A 14,933-nucleotide genomic window follows, 5' to 3' on the forward strand; every position below is an offset into this window, starting at 1 on the left:
AGGGGATTAAGCAGGGAAATGTTTGTGCTTTTACAGCCAGGGCCTGTGTGTGTGTGTGTGTGTGTGTGCGCGTCTGTCAGGGCCCGTGTGTGTGTGTGTGTGTGTGTGTGTGTGTGTGTGTGTGTGTGTGTGTGTGTGTCTGTCTGTCAGGGCCTGTGTGTGAGGGTGTGTGTGTTCGTTCTGAGAGGGGGGTGTTTAAAGGGGTAGTATTTTGCTAGCCAGGCCCATCCTGCGGGCTTTAATCCTGATTAACACATCAGGAAGAGCTGACCCTCTGTGACCTGGGCACCAGGCTGTTTGCCGACAATCATCTTAATCCAAACCCTTTATCTGGGTGTTGCATGCTGGGAATCAAGAGTTTGGGCTTTTTCATATATACCTGCCTGTATATATAGCTTCTCACTGGAACAGAACTTGAAATAGGCTTATACAACGACAAAACTACTCAACTAAATCTATTAAAATAATTAAGTTACAGAGTAAAAAGTAATCTTTAGAGGCCACTCAGAAAACAGAGCAACATCACCATTGTCTTTGTTTTGCTGAAGAAATTTTACTGAACCATTAGTAGTACAACTTCTTGGAGGTAAAGGGAAGCAAAAGGGGCAAAAAAGGTTGCATATATTCTTTAAATATTGTTTAATAGAAAGACCTTGATCAAAAGTAAAAGTCATGTAATTAAATAAAATATAAATGTTACTTTTCATGTATGAAAGCCTTGGTTAACTATTGATACTTCGGATAATTTTTCAGGAAGAAACATTGTGTCCTTTGATCGATACGTTGCTGTCTGGCCAGACTCTCCTCAATTTCGTCAATAAAAGAACTGTAAACACTTTTTAAATGGCTCTCTAATCATACAAAGTAAATGATCCAGTCACCGGGCCTCCGGCGACTTTATAATGCATGTTTTACAAGCAAATATGTTGCTCATCTCGTGGCCGTACTGAAGCATAAATAAATCTATACATGCAATCAGTGCGGCGCTTCATATATTTATCTGAACTGTGAAGCAGATCAATAAAGCTACTGAGACAATAATGTGAAAATCTTTAGATGTGCACACTAATTTTTCTGTTGTTTCATTTGAACAGTTGCCCATTACGGCTGCGATATATCTTTCATAAAGAATGTCACTTTCAGTAATTGGAAGCCTGACAAATGATGTGAGATAATTTGTCATAATTGTTCAGTCGTTTGCCCCACTGGACTGAGCAGTGTGCTCTTCATGTGATCGTTTGACATCAAATGGCAACATGTGTGGAGCCCTGTGCTTCCCAAAAACACACACACACACACACACACACACACACAAAGAGATGAGTGTGTTCAGCCTGCGTGACATAAGGAAACAGGCCGATCGTCAGACGTGCTCTCTGTGTCCACACAATTGTCATATCTACACAGAGGAGATAGCGTCTTTCCCTTCTTTTGTCAGACAACCAGGAGAAAAGCTGCATCCTGCCACTGTGGCTGACTGATAGGCTGGCCCTTTGTGACAGGCAGTGGAGAAGGGGGGGGGGGAGTGTGTGTAGGTGTCTGTGTGTTGGGTGGATAGGGGACTGGGGGGTGAGGGGGCAAGAATGCACTCACTGCAGAGGAGCCGCCAACAGTTCCTGAGTGCATTGTTATCCTCAGTCACTATTTTCATAGATGGGAGGGCAGTAGGAGCGGGGTAGGGGGGGGTGGACGGGGGTCATGTGGTGTGTAATTTGGCCCGATGGGGTAAGGTGGGGGGGGTAAGGTGGGAGTGGTAATTAAGCCCACACTGACACTTTGATCTCCTTGATTGTGCATTTGACTGGCCTGGAGATCAGCAAGTCACACAACTAACCCCCTCCAACCCTCCCTACACATCTGTAAAGCCAAACACCCGCCCTCAAAAAGATCCTTTGTAGATAAAGAGGGGGGTGGCTTGTGTTGTCAAAAGTTGCCATGATACTCAGGGAAACTGGCCCAGGACTTTAGAAGGGTGCTCCCCATAATGTACTGGATAAGAATGGGAGGGTTTACAGTAAAAATTGCTCCGAGGGGATTCTTTTCAAATCTGCAAAAACCAACCTCCTGCTCACCTGCACTCATCAGATCTTCTGCTGGGAATTACACTAATCTACATAAAAATCAAGAGCTTTGCGGAGATCAAATAGAAATTAGATGTCTGTAGAATGGCCACCATGAATCTTTAAATTGCTATGTTGTTTTTTGAGGATAGTTTTTAAGCAATTTTCTGTAATTTAAACATCTGTCGTGAAAATAAGTATGACTTTGATGTAAAAGAAATGTAACAATACTTAATTTCTTTAAAAGTTATAATATCATGAAATATTTGTATCTATTACATGAACACCTCTCAGTGACAGACAGATCGGGCGATACACACTGTATCTGATAAACTGTTTTTCCCCAAAGCGTTTTTTTCCTGATCGAGGGAGGGGGCCTGGAAGCGTCACCCTGCTATTATTTCAGCTGGACCAAAGCCTTGACAATTTTCTTGCAAAAGGAATGAGAAGCTCTGTCTCAACATTTTCAAAAAAGGACATTATCTTCTATCATTGGCAGGTAAAGAGGATAATATAAGGATGCTGACCCATTTTCAAAAGCCCTCATATAATCATGAGTGATTACTAATCAATGTGTCAATTACCTCTCCTTTGGTTACAGTCGGACCTTTAGAAATTACCCTTACTCAGATGTGTAATTCAGTGTTCAGTACTATCCAACTGATACTTTAAAGCAATGCATGATACATAAAAAAGAAAAATAACAAAAATACCAGAATATATTCAAACTGTAACTACGTTAATATAGAAATCACCGTGACGATCAGAGGGTTGGTAGTATTTAATATAGCACCATGTAACAGATTATGAAATTAACTTAAAAACAAATACTCAAGGTAAAGAAAAGTATTGGGATATCTGAAAATTTCAGCTGATTGTAGTTGATTATATGGATATGCATGAATAAACTTTTGCGCAAAAATAGTACCCACACACAATTATGAGCAATAATAACAATAACATTGCCACTAGGAACAAACATCTTTATATAGAAGGTGCAATCCATGATCCAAATGTAAAGTTATTACCAAAATTAATCACAGGATTGGAATCAATCCTCCCCCAAATTGATTTATGAGGTCAGACATGAACTGATTGTGCCTTTAAAACATCAACACATTTTTTATTAGATATGCCTGTGATTTAAAACAAACAGGGACATTTCTTTGCCAATAGCCTTTCTGATGTTATGTCTAAACCCACAGCCTTCTTCTCTCTCTTGTGTGGTGCTCAGCTACACCTTGAGGTAATTTGTTATGTTGTATTATGTCTCCATCTAGTGGTTACAGTAACACATTACTTTGCCCAATACACACTCACTCTATGGCCTATCCACTGATTAAATCTTTAACACACAGCACATCAACGTTAAACAGAAAGAACATCTAACACACACAAGAAGGGATCATACTTACCCAGATAACTATGAGAAATGTAGGGTGAAACTGCTTACCTGTTTGATAGGTATGGCCCTTCCACTGCCTATGCTGTCTGTTTTACTGTCAACGCTCTTTGCTTGTTCACTGGCTTTCCGTGACTGCAAGAAAACAAGAAAGTCAGTCAGCAATAGAAGCGACACACTGACAGCAAAGCAGAGTGGGAGTTGTGGGGTGTGAGGGGAGTTTTTGGGCGTAGTTGTGTATGTTGGAGTGTGTCTGGTTTGTGTGAGGGAAAGGCAAAGAGACTGGGGGTCAGAGCAGGAGGTGAGGGTTTGTGAGGGTTTGTGTTTGGAGCATTTGCAGTATTTGTGGAATAAACTCGACGTTGCAAAATAAAAAGTCTCAAAAGAAGCTCGAAATTAACAGACAAGCAGACCAGCGGAACAAACAGCAGTAACACCGACGTGCAAGTTCAAAAGAAGAAATTAAAAAAGAGACCAAACCAAGACCACAATAGACACATTTCAACACAGAGGAGACCAAGGACGACCACACATTGAGTCATGACTCAGCCCTGAAACCATTTGTGGGATCCTTCCCTCTGTTTGAGGCCCAGAGTGGGCCTTCAGTGGACCTGCAGACCAACTGCTGCTATACCAATGTAGTAATGCTTTTACAGCATGATAAATATGTTAAAATTCACAACAGGTTAAAGGGAGAGAAGGGAAAATGGTTATTTTAAACTCAAGACTTCAGTACAAGTAGCTTCCTCCGACCTTGACCTGCAAAACCTGTGTAGATAAAATTATTTAGCACTTTACAAGTGTAAAAAAAAAAAAGTACATGAACAGTTCAAGTTACTTGTCGTGCCTGTGTAGGGAAAAATGGTTAGACAGTAAATGTAACCCTTACATGGAAATAAATCATTTTTCTTTAAAAACCTTCCCACCCCAAAACAAATAAAGAGATGTGATACAGGCAGAGACAGACATGAGTGTGTATGGTCTCACTCAGAACATGAGAAATGTCCAGTCACCAATGGAAAAGAGGTAGAGTCTGAGTTCAAGTAAACCAACTCTGGTGTATATATTTTTTCCAACATTTTATTTTTTTTTAATGATGACTTGTTTAGCTTCTATACAGACACCATACAAAGCAAGTCACAAATCCACTTCAAAATATTCAACAGATTGAGCCAAACATTGCAGTTCCCACAAAATATAGGATGGACAATAAAGGCATTATTTCATATACTCCTTATATGTATGTACTTTGTATAGAGTACCATTGTAAATAAAATACAATACAAGATATACAGCAGTCTATATTTTCGTCAATCCGTTCATGATAGAAAAGCGATTATGCAAGAGTTCATAATCTCTGTACCAAACCTAAATTGAGAAAAACTAAAATAAATAAATGAATAAAAAAACAATTGAATGTGCAAAAATAAATAACTTAAAATAAATAAAAGGGAAAACAAATGTTTAGTTTAACTACATTCATACAAGTCGGTGCAACCCAGTTTCAAATTTTGGCAACTTTCAGTATAATATCTCTCTGTAATACCTCAACACCCTGACACTCTACCCTGATTTTTATGAAGGCCTTCATAAAATTAAGTTACTCTGATCTAACATACCTCTCTGATAATACATTTATACCACATTTTCAGTTCCATTCAAAAAACCTCAATACTCCCTGGAAAATAAGAAGGGATCAAATAAAAACGATTACCAAATTAATGTAGGAAGAACAAAAAACAACTTGGCACCTCTAGTCCTTGAGTCCTCATTTATGGCAAAAGGCAGTGTGATGTCATGTGTCCTTTGGGCGGCTGGATAACAGTTCCAAGAGTGACTTGACTGTACAGCGTGTTTTTGTATGGGATGTCTGAATGAGAGTTAGGGGGAGAGGTCAGGAAAGGGTGGACGGGGCATTTCCAGAAGAGTCCCTACAGTCTGCCTCACTTCATGATATTCGACAGTCTACTTTGAGTGCGCTCAAACACCCAAATGGATTCTTTAGGCAGCATTAGACGCAAAGTCCTATGGTTTCCGTATAGTGCAAGTTCTATGCATTACCCTAAATGCGATACAGCACCAAGGGTAAAGCAGTGACAAGCTGTAAGTCCTCAATAAATAACCTCCTCTCTATCAGGATAGGCAAAGCAGGGGGACTCTTTATTTTTAAACCGTCATGCTCTTCTAATTCGGAAGGAGTTGGAAAGCCCTTTTTGTTGAAGAAAGGTTGGAAACAGAAGCACAAATCTGCAAATATTGAAAAACAGTGTCAAATGGTTATTTTTTTGTTTGTTTGTTTTGGTTATGTTTTGTTTGAAATGTGGAGATCCAAGAACAAGTCAAGGGACTAAAAACATGAAATGCAAAACACCAAATGGCAGACATTAAAATATGGATTAAATGAATATGAATAAATGAGTGGGATGGAAGTATAAAAAAATGCCTTAATATTCATCTAAATTCCTAAACAGTGTGCTTTTCAACACAAAAAGGGACAGACAGCCTGAAGACTTCAGGAATCCACAGACGGATTACAAAACAGATCCTTTAGAGTTATTGACCATGGAAGCACTGGGAAAGAATTGTGTACTGTGCTGACACCTAGTGGTCAAGGACAGCTATGGCAAGAACTGGTTTGAAATGATTGTGGTTGGTGAAATTGATTTGTGAGGGCAGTGAAAAGACGGAGTGATAAGATCTTCTGTAGTAAATCTTTGAGTTTTATCTACTTACTTTTTAAAAAGAGTCCCAATGCCACTGTCACAAATGTGACAAATTTTATACCCAATTACAACTGGACTACATTAATTTCTTGCAGAAATGTTCTCCTCTGTAATATTAGAACAATATATCTTGTGTGTAATGAGTCTGTAGTGAGTCTGATATTGGTCTGTCAAAGCTTGTCTACTGATGACATTAAGGCATATATTTTCTTTCATTGAGCATTTCTCGTGAAACTCCCAAAATCAACATAAAATTAACTACTTACAAGAGTGTGGCTAGAAAACAAGATATATGTTTTGAATGGCAGCCTGCCTGTCTGTCAGTGAATAGCAGGACTTTCAGAGAACTTGTACTGTGTAACACAGATGTCAATTTATTTTTAAAACAGACAAAGCTAGGAAAGGGACATCCTCCATATTGTTGTGTTGATGAAATATTTTCTCATTCTGTTTTGTAAAATGGCAAAAAGGTTGGCACTGCAAGTCTTCCTCTCCTTAGCCCATCGCACTCTTCCAAGTGTCACTGAAGAAATGTCGACATCGCCCTGTTAACTCTCCGTCCCCTCCTCCTCCTCTTCCTCCTCCTTCTTCTTTCTTCCCTTACCCTCCCTCCTCCCACCCTTGGCTTGCTGCTCCTCAGAAGGTCATGAGCTGAAACTCCCGCTCGGCTTGCCATTCGGGCACCCACACTGGGTAGGTGGCGTGCTTCGGCATCTCCATGACGCGGACGGGGAGAGGCTCATTTCTCTGGTGGACATGGTTAGTCACTACCTAGCAGGGGGGAAGGGAGACAACAAGGGGAGCTAGCACACAGCCTGTACTGCTCGGAGGCCACAAAGCCTGCGGCTTCCACAGCAGCTGGGGTAATAGGATAAAGGCAGTAGGAGAAATAGAGGAGGAGGGGGGGTAGATAAGGAGGTTAGAGAAGGAGTTAGTTAGAAAGAGATGGGGGTGAGAAGATGGCAGGAGATATGAGACAGGGGTCAGAAGGCAACAGAGGAAAGTGGTGAGGGGCAGGAAGACAGGTGGAGGAGAAGGTACACTTTAGAGGTGGGGAAGGGTAGATGTACCAGGGAGGAGTTAGGAAAGAAGTAATCTCACATAGCCTGATCTTTATCTCATAAAGTTCTGGAGAAACAAGAAAACTAAAGATAACTAAACCTTTGGAAAAGCAGACTCAGCCATTCGGTTAGGTGTGACTTTGAAAACACACGTTTGCCTTTTTGGAGGTACAAACATAGAAATCTTTCATTGGTCTGAAGAACAACAATGCCATTTTTGGGAGTATTTCTACAGACCTCCCTGAACTTGAAGAGGCAGAGGTCTGGCTACGCGAGATTAGGAAATGCTTAGCGGCAAATAAGAAGGCTGGTGTAGGAGGGAAGAGAGAGGAGGAAAGGGGGGAGCAGGCTGGGTAGTAGAAGGAGAGGGCAAAGGCTACAAGTAAAAGACAAGCTTAGGAAAGCTAAGGAAATTAGAGTGGTTAGTGCACACATTTGCTATTGGTTAGAGCAAAGGGCAAATACGACAGGACATGGGGTAAAGAGCAGGCAGACAGGGGTCGGGGTACTGGTGTGGTAGTGAATCTTGGTGGTCGAGATCAGATTTGGGCCACGATAAGTAAGTAGGGTGAGGATTGGGGAGTTATATAGGCTCAGTGAGATGGTTAGTGGCTAGGTGAGCATTTCTATCTGGAGCTGGGGTGTTTGATTGGAGGGTGCGGGCATGTGTTATTAGCAGCGTGTGAACAGGGCATTGGCCGGCTCGGACTTTTAGTTTTGCTTGGTCGGGGCAGGAGAAGTGGCATTGGCGGTTTGTCGCTGCCGTCTCTCCCCAAAAGGGGAAGTCACTGCAAAGAAAGGATCTAGTAAAAATAAGAGGGGTGGGGGGAGGGAGGTCAAAGATTTAGACAGTGCAGAGGGCCTAGTTTGTCATGGGTGAGATGAGAAACTTAATCCATGCGCACTTACTACATCCAATTGGAAAAGAAAAAGGACATGAAAAGAGTTGACGTTTTTTTCCCCACAGTGCTTATCTTTGATATTTGCTTTGAAAGAAGAGTTTATTTTTTTTGGGAGCATTTCAGGGGGTTCTAATATAATTTCTATTTAGTCTTTTTCTCCTTTGCTTATTGTGCTGTGTGAACAAGACGCTTTCTTTGCCTGCAACGGAGGCAGGAGAGGTGGCTTTGATGCATTTCGAGCTACCTGTCTCCCTCTGGTGGACAAAGTGTGCTTGGCAACATGCCTTCTAGTAGTGTGAGTGGGTGTTGCTTTGCATCAGCTGTCGCATACTTACTGTGAAAATGTTGGAGCGGCGCTTTGACTGCTTGCGGATGGGCGTGGGAGTGTTGGAGGCAGCGATGGTCTCAATGCGCATCTCCCGCTGACTTATGCTGGGGGTGGAGGGAACAGAGGAGGAGTAGTCGCTGAACGCACCCCCACCATTGGCCGCCTGGGGAGCGAGCGAGAGATTAAGAGGAACCGGCAGAAGAGAGGAAAGAGGAATAGAGAAAAAGAGATTGAAAGCCAGAGAGTTAGAAAAGGAGAAGGACAATAGGAGAAGGAATAAAAACAATAAACAAGCAGGTCAAGTTAGGAGACTGTAGAGGTATACATAGTCTTTATAATGAGGGACGTGTTCTTTATATCAGCAGTTGTGATTAAATTACAAAACCTGAGTGTGTTGGATCCTTCTTTACGTGACAGAATAAAGCACTTATCAATATTAAAGTAACTACATGATGAGTAAGTAAAACAGCGTGCCGTCTTTTGTGATCTTACCTGGTTAATGTGAACGGAGGGGATGGATGCAGTGGGGACTGATGAGTGGCTGGGAGAGTTAGGGAGCGATTTGCATGGTCCAATAGAGAGCTGCTGCTTTTTCCTCATGGCCACAACCTTCTGGGCAACTGGAGAAGAGAGTGGCAAAGACACAGAAACAGATTGTTCATTATTCCTGTCAAATTCTTTCTGATATAAATAATCAATCAATCACAGCGTTATTATGGACACACAGCAGGTCCAAAAAAAACATACAATAAAAACAAGGAAAGGAATAGTTTCTAGTGAAAGGAATTCGGAGAGTTTTGGGGGACTTACTAATGACTGAGAATGAGAACATAGAAATCTGAATCACACATGTGCCTCTGCAGATTGTTAGTGACGTGCCATTCTGAGACACTACTTGTGTGAACAGAAGTGAGTGTAAGAACTTTTATCAGCCACAAACCTGCCACATAATTAAATAAAAAGCATCTGGTAGTCTTGGGTTGGAGACTGGATAAATTTACCAAACATGAGCTAAAACAAAAATGTTTTTAACAACTGGAAACTATATTCCTTTTAAAGTACAGTATCTCGGTTTGAGACTTGCGTAAAAGCCACCTCGCGGTAATAGCTCCAACAAAAAAATGTGATTATCAAGACTCTTTTGTAAGATATTTCATTTTTTAAATGTAAGAATCTGCATTTGATAGACAGCAATTTTTAGTTAAGGTCACTTCTACTTACTTTGTTACTCACCTGTGATCACTTAAAGGGTCAGTTTGCCCAAATAACATATGCTCTAGCTATGCAGATAGATTGTTTAAGTGAGTTTTGGTTTCATTTGCAAAGGCTAGAATCATAACATATTGGGTGTATGTGTAGATTATCAGACTCTGCAAACAGTATCATTTCAGCACTGACCAACCCAGCACTAAGTTCTAGGTTCTTTTCCAGAATGTGAAATCATTGGCGTTTTAGCCTATATGTAAATAGGCCTAGGTAATATTGTGGACTATGTGTTTTTAATATTGTGGATTGTAAGTTTTTTTCCCTTTGTCTACTTTAGTGTTTGTCTGTTTAAGTTTTTCATTGTAGGTCTTTTGGACCGAGTGTGTGTCCTTAATAATAAAAGCTTGATAAGTAAGTGGTAATACTTTTTAAATACTTTGGTAAGCTGGTGTAACTATTTACCTGGAACACACCACACAAGTATTTCTTATGTTCTTATGGGACTTCAGAGGTATAGAAAATAAATTTATTTGCACCTTCATTCAATTCAGAATGTGATGTGTAGCCTTAAAATTAAGGGAGGTTTTTGTCATTTTAACATAAAACTAAATATTCAGTTTGCCTAATTTCCTACATTTGCTTTTCAAGCTAACAGAAGATTGCTGTAGATGTGAGCACACATAATTAAAGGCAACTACAGCATTTTTATGTCTGCAGGTTTACACACAGATTTAAGACGAGTCAATAAATACTACAAATAAGATATAAAAATAAGACTACAAAGTTCTCATTTCTTTATAAACAGAACACGATTACCTTACTAACCAAAGAAAGCTCAACAAAGTAAGCAAAGCTAATTCGAAACAGACAAAGAGGCATATGAGCACATTATCACAACTACCTCGAGCCATTTGTTTTCCAGTCAGGTAATAAGCAACATACTGCAAGGTGGATTATACATATCTCCTGGGGAAAAAGGTACCTCCATTTCCAAGAAAACTAATCATTCAAAATGATACTTGAATTTTTTTCTGTTATTCACTGAGCTCTACACAGTGATGCTAGCCAAATGAGACTATTGTCACCATCTGAACAATCTGATTTGCCAGGCAATTGGTGCAACCCGTCATTTAATTCATGGCACACTCTAGTGAGGGACTGGGTGGAGGGGGAGGAAGGGAGGGAGGGAGGTGATGTTCACGGCTGCGTGACGTGAATTAGCACTGAGGGAAAGAGAGATGATTTGAAGTTGCGCTGACAGCTGGGACCATAACGCCCGGCTGCCTGCTGCAGCATGGCAAATAGAGAAAAAAGGCAAGAGTGATACAGAACGACTTCTCCAGACAGCCAACACTTTTTCATCTCTTTTAATTATTTCAAATTGGGCTTCAGGAAGCAATTAAGGCAGGGAGGGAAGACAACGTGCCTGTGCATCAAGTCAATGACATGCAAAGTGAACGTCATGTTACATATTCAGATGTTTTGTGAAGGAATGCTATGCTTTCAAAGGCGCTGCAGGCTTAGGGGATAATGTGCCAGGGTGGAAGCAGCCGAGTTTCCAAATGACAGTTTCATGGCTTCAATTAAGGATTCAGTGAAAAGTCAGTTTCCAGATACTTTTAAAGAGACATAAAGATGGTATTGCACCATTTATACACTATTGAATATAAACTGGTCTCTAGCTCAGAGCGGCACAGTTCTATGAAATCCTACATCATGATTTTAGCTTCCATGATTAATAATTGCAGTGTTTGACAATAATGCAATTTCATATAAAATGCTTGTTGTGTAGCATTAATTGAAGTGAGCCTGTTAATGTTCTTCTACTGCCAATCATAGCTGCTGAGCACACAGCATAAAGAATATTAATGTGTATGTACACCCCTCCACGTGAGTCAAGCTTCCACAGGCATTAATGCGTGTTGCTAGCAATAATTCATGCACAGCATGACGTGCTTTACAATTAGCTGGAAGAGAAAAACACTGTCATAATTAGTGAATTCTAACATAAATTATACTCGTGTTTGAGTGACAGATGCAAAGAAAAATGTTGATCCAAGAATATCGAGTTGATCTGATGTTTCCTCAGAGGGCATAACTGATGAATAACCTCATAGTTTTACACTTACCTGAGTTTGACCTAATTTGTCCACTTGAAATGAGAAGAAGGTGACAAGAACCCAGATCCTAGTTGTGTTTACATTATTCACACAAAATGCTGCTCGTTTGTTTATTCAAGAAATTATCAAGAACTGTAGTCTTTCAATAGAATATGTCAAATTGGAAATTGTTAATCTGAAATGTAATTAGATGTTGGAACGGTGGTTAAGAATATATTTGATCTCAATTATTAAATACCTTTGGGTTTGTCTTAAGTGCGGCATGAGGATGAGGCAAAAAGTCGCAACCAACAAATTCATCAGCCCAGGTTGTTGTGTGTGACCAAATATTCATATTTAGGATGCTGATGCCAATTGTTTTTTGGCATTTTTGTTTTACAAATTACCTAAATGATTAGTCAGCTTTAGAAATAGGTCCAGATTCATGTTCTGTCAATCAACTATTTGTTTCAGCTGTAGTGAAAACAATGCCAATCAAAAGGGAAAGTTCAGGACCTATTTCAAGAATATGTCTCACATGCCAGTATGGGGTAAGTAAAGTGTGCTGTACCCTAAACCATCATCATGGTCAACCTGCACCTCGTGCTTCCTGTCTAACCCATTTCCTCTTTTTTTGACACCCCTCTCACCGTCCTGGAAGACTCTCTCCACATTCAGGCCATAGGTGGAGCAGGTCTCATAATATGTGCAGCGCTTCAAGTCGTTTGACAACTTTCTGGCCCGCGAGTCATCAATCACTCTGGGGTTGGCAGCACTGATTGCATCTGAGAGAACAGGGTAAGAAAACATAGTACTCAAACATTTAAATTAAATGATATTTAGTTTTTAACACAGGCTTACAGTTTCCTAAAGCAGCCCGTCACTGTAGTTTTAACAAATGTCACTTAAACAGTAGTAAATAGTACATTTGTTCATTTGTTGGGGACTATTTTCAGTGGTGGATTAATACACATTTGATGTGCTAGTAAGTAGGAAGATGTATGTGGGATTGACTCAAAATGCATAGTTATAATCGTAATGAAGGAATATGTCACCCAGTTCAACAGTGTGGCTCATTTATGTGTTTTTAAATACTTTTGGACAATATGTGTTAGTATGATCAATTCATTGTTGGTTATGGTCTTTTCTTGGACTTTTTAAATACTAAGAAAACTATAAAATATGCCAAACCTATCATTCAATCATAAGTGTAAAAACAATGTAAGAACATGGAGTTCTTCCTGTGTAAAGTGTGTAGTTCCATTATGGAGAAAGCAATATCTTGACAAAACATACAGTATGTATCAGATGTAGGTCAAGCACCTTGTGTTCCAACGAGAACCATGGGGACCTCAGCTGTGTTCCTGTAGCTGGATAGGCGCAAGAAGTAATTGTAGACTGTCTGGAAGCTGATCTCATCCTCCAGGCTAAAGACGAAAACCACCGCATCCACCCAGGCAGCAAACTGAGGACAGAGTAGAAGTGGTATGTTGAAGCACTGTGAAGCACAAGCTGCCTCAGAACCATCGCCCCCACTTCAGTCGTGCTCTGCACCTGGAACTAGCCCCCTCCATTCAAAAATGTGTTCAGCTTATTATCACTTTAAGTGGATGTTTGAGCTTCAGTGTGAAGACTGAAAAGACCTTAAATCTAAGTTTACGTTTGATGTGGAAAACATTCAGTGCACATAAACAGTGAATGGACTTTTCAGTGTAGGAGACATTTTCTGTTTGGTATTTGAATGTTTGAAATATACAATTCACATGATCATAGATTTCAGAATCTAAATATTTTAATTAGGGAGACAGAACAGGTGTAAATGTAAGCATATTTACCAAAAGGTCAATAATCCTTTTGTGGGAAAACAATACGAGACACAAATCAATTTAAATATTGCTTAAAACATGTATATAATGAATACAGTTTGCTTTCATAGTGGGTCCCTGAAAAAGGTAATGTTGTTAGTTACATGCAGACATTTTTATGGTTTCGTTTGAGGTTAATACAGACAGAAGGGGGCAGTATAGCAACAGCCATAGTACACTCAGTGTGTTGTTTTCAGGCAAAGCACCAATATGAGGTAGAATGCCAGTGAATGATTAAACACTACTACTGCATCCTTATTGGTTTTCTGTATTCCCACTGCTATCATAATCTAGAGATCTTTGCATTTGCTGCGTCATACATACATAATCTCTGCGTAGTTTATAATCAAACAGGGGAAAAGTGGTTTCGCTTGGGCAGAGGAAATCAATCCTAATTGCCATCCATTGTAGGAAAGAGGCTAAGCAGAACCCAGAGTAGTACTAACTGTGACAGTCGAGTGATACCTATTCCCCCATATTGCGCTCTTCTTCATTCAGCTTTCACATCCCGCCCAGACCCCCGTAGGGAATGAATAGCAAAATCAAGCCTCCGAGCCACACCTCTGCTCAGCTTCCTGTGAGTGTGAATATAATGGAGGCCTTTAATTATGCCACTAATTATACAGGCAGCTGACAACTGAGACAAACTCATTTCTATTCCCTAATCTCCCTGAGCGTAATGCAAGCGTAAATCGGAGCTTTGCCAGGCCAGGTGTCAGTAGCTGCTAACGCAGGGTAGATCCACGCTGAGCTCACATGTGACCGGAAACACTGAATCTTGTGAATGAAGGCAAAAGCAAGTCTGTTTGTATTCTCCAGTGTTGGGATTTGTTCGCATTTTATTGAATCTGCTTATTAAATTTGATTCATTTAGAATGCCTTAGTGAATCTATTTAGGTGTAATTTACTTTAAGCAACAGATGTTAACCCCATATTAAAAACAGATTATTAGTATTAGTATCACAATATCTCTTATGAAGACTTAGTAAAGTCCACTTTGGATGAAACGGTAGCTCCATTGCTCTTCATATTTCACAATACTAATAGGGCGATTAGGTGCAGCATTGTACTTTTGACCACAGAAATGATTTTGGATGGTTTTACTCATTGATGTGTTGCTTCCCCTTAAGTGCTTTTTGGTAACACAACCACCGAGCACTGTCACACTGCTCCAAACAGTCCTGCTGAGAAGTAATGGTCTGTCTCTAAATAGTTCCTGTCTGCATGACAGTTTCTGTCTGACGCATCTCGCAGCTTTAGAGTAAAGAGTAATTTTTTCCCTATCAT

At 40.2% G+C, this 14,933-nt stretch overlaps 1 protein-coding gene across 3 annotated transcripts in view; it reads right to left on the minus strand.

The window, feature by feature from the left end:
* Nucleotides 1–14,933, minus strand: part of agap3 (ArfGAP with GTPase domain, ankyrin repeat and PH domain 3) — a 114,757-nt gene that overhangs the window by 43,226 nt on the left and 56,598 nt on the right. For all 3 annotated transcript variants that reach the window (XM_038717833.1, XM_038717834.1, XM_038717832.1), the window contains exons 5-9: nt 13,105–13,246; nt 12,432–12,566; nt 8,969–9,096; nt 8,484–8,639; nt 3,514–3,597 (exon numbers count right to left, since the gene is read on the minus strand). In XM_038717833.1, coding sequence (XP_038573761.1) covers nt 3,514–3,597; nt 8,484–8,639; nt 8,969–9,096; nt 12,432–12,566; nt 13,105–13,246 — 645 coding nt within the window. The remainder of the gene's footprint in view (nt 1–3,513; nt 3,598–8,483; nt 8,640–8,968; nt 9,097–12,431; nt 12,567–13,104; nt 13,247–14,933) is intronic.

Source organism: Micropterus salmoides, unplaced genomic scaffold, assembly GCF_014851395.1.
Source record: "Micropterus salmoides isolate LMB-PRFRI ecotype aquatic unplaced genomic scaffold, ASM1485139v1 Ms_hic_scaffold_14, whole genome shotgun sequence".
In the NCBI taxonomy this organism is placed as follows: Eukaryota; Metazoa; Chordata; class Actinopteri; order Centrarchiformes; family Centrarchidae; genus Micropterus; species Micropterus salmoides.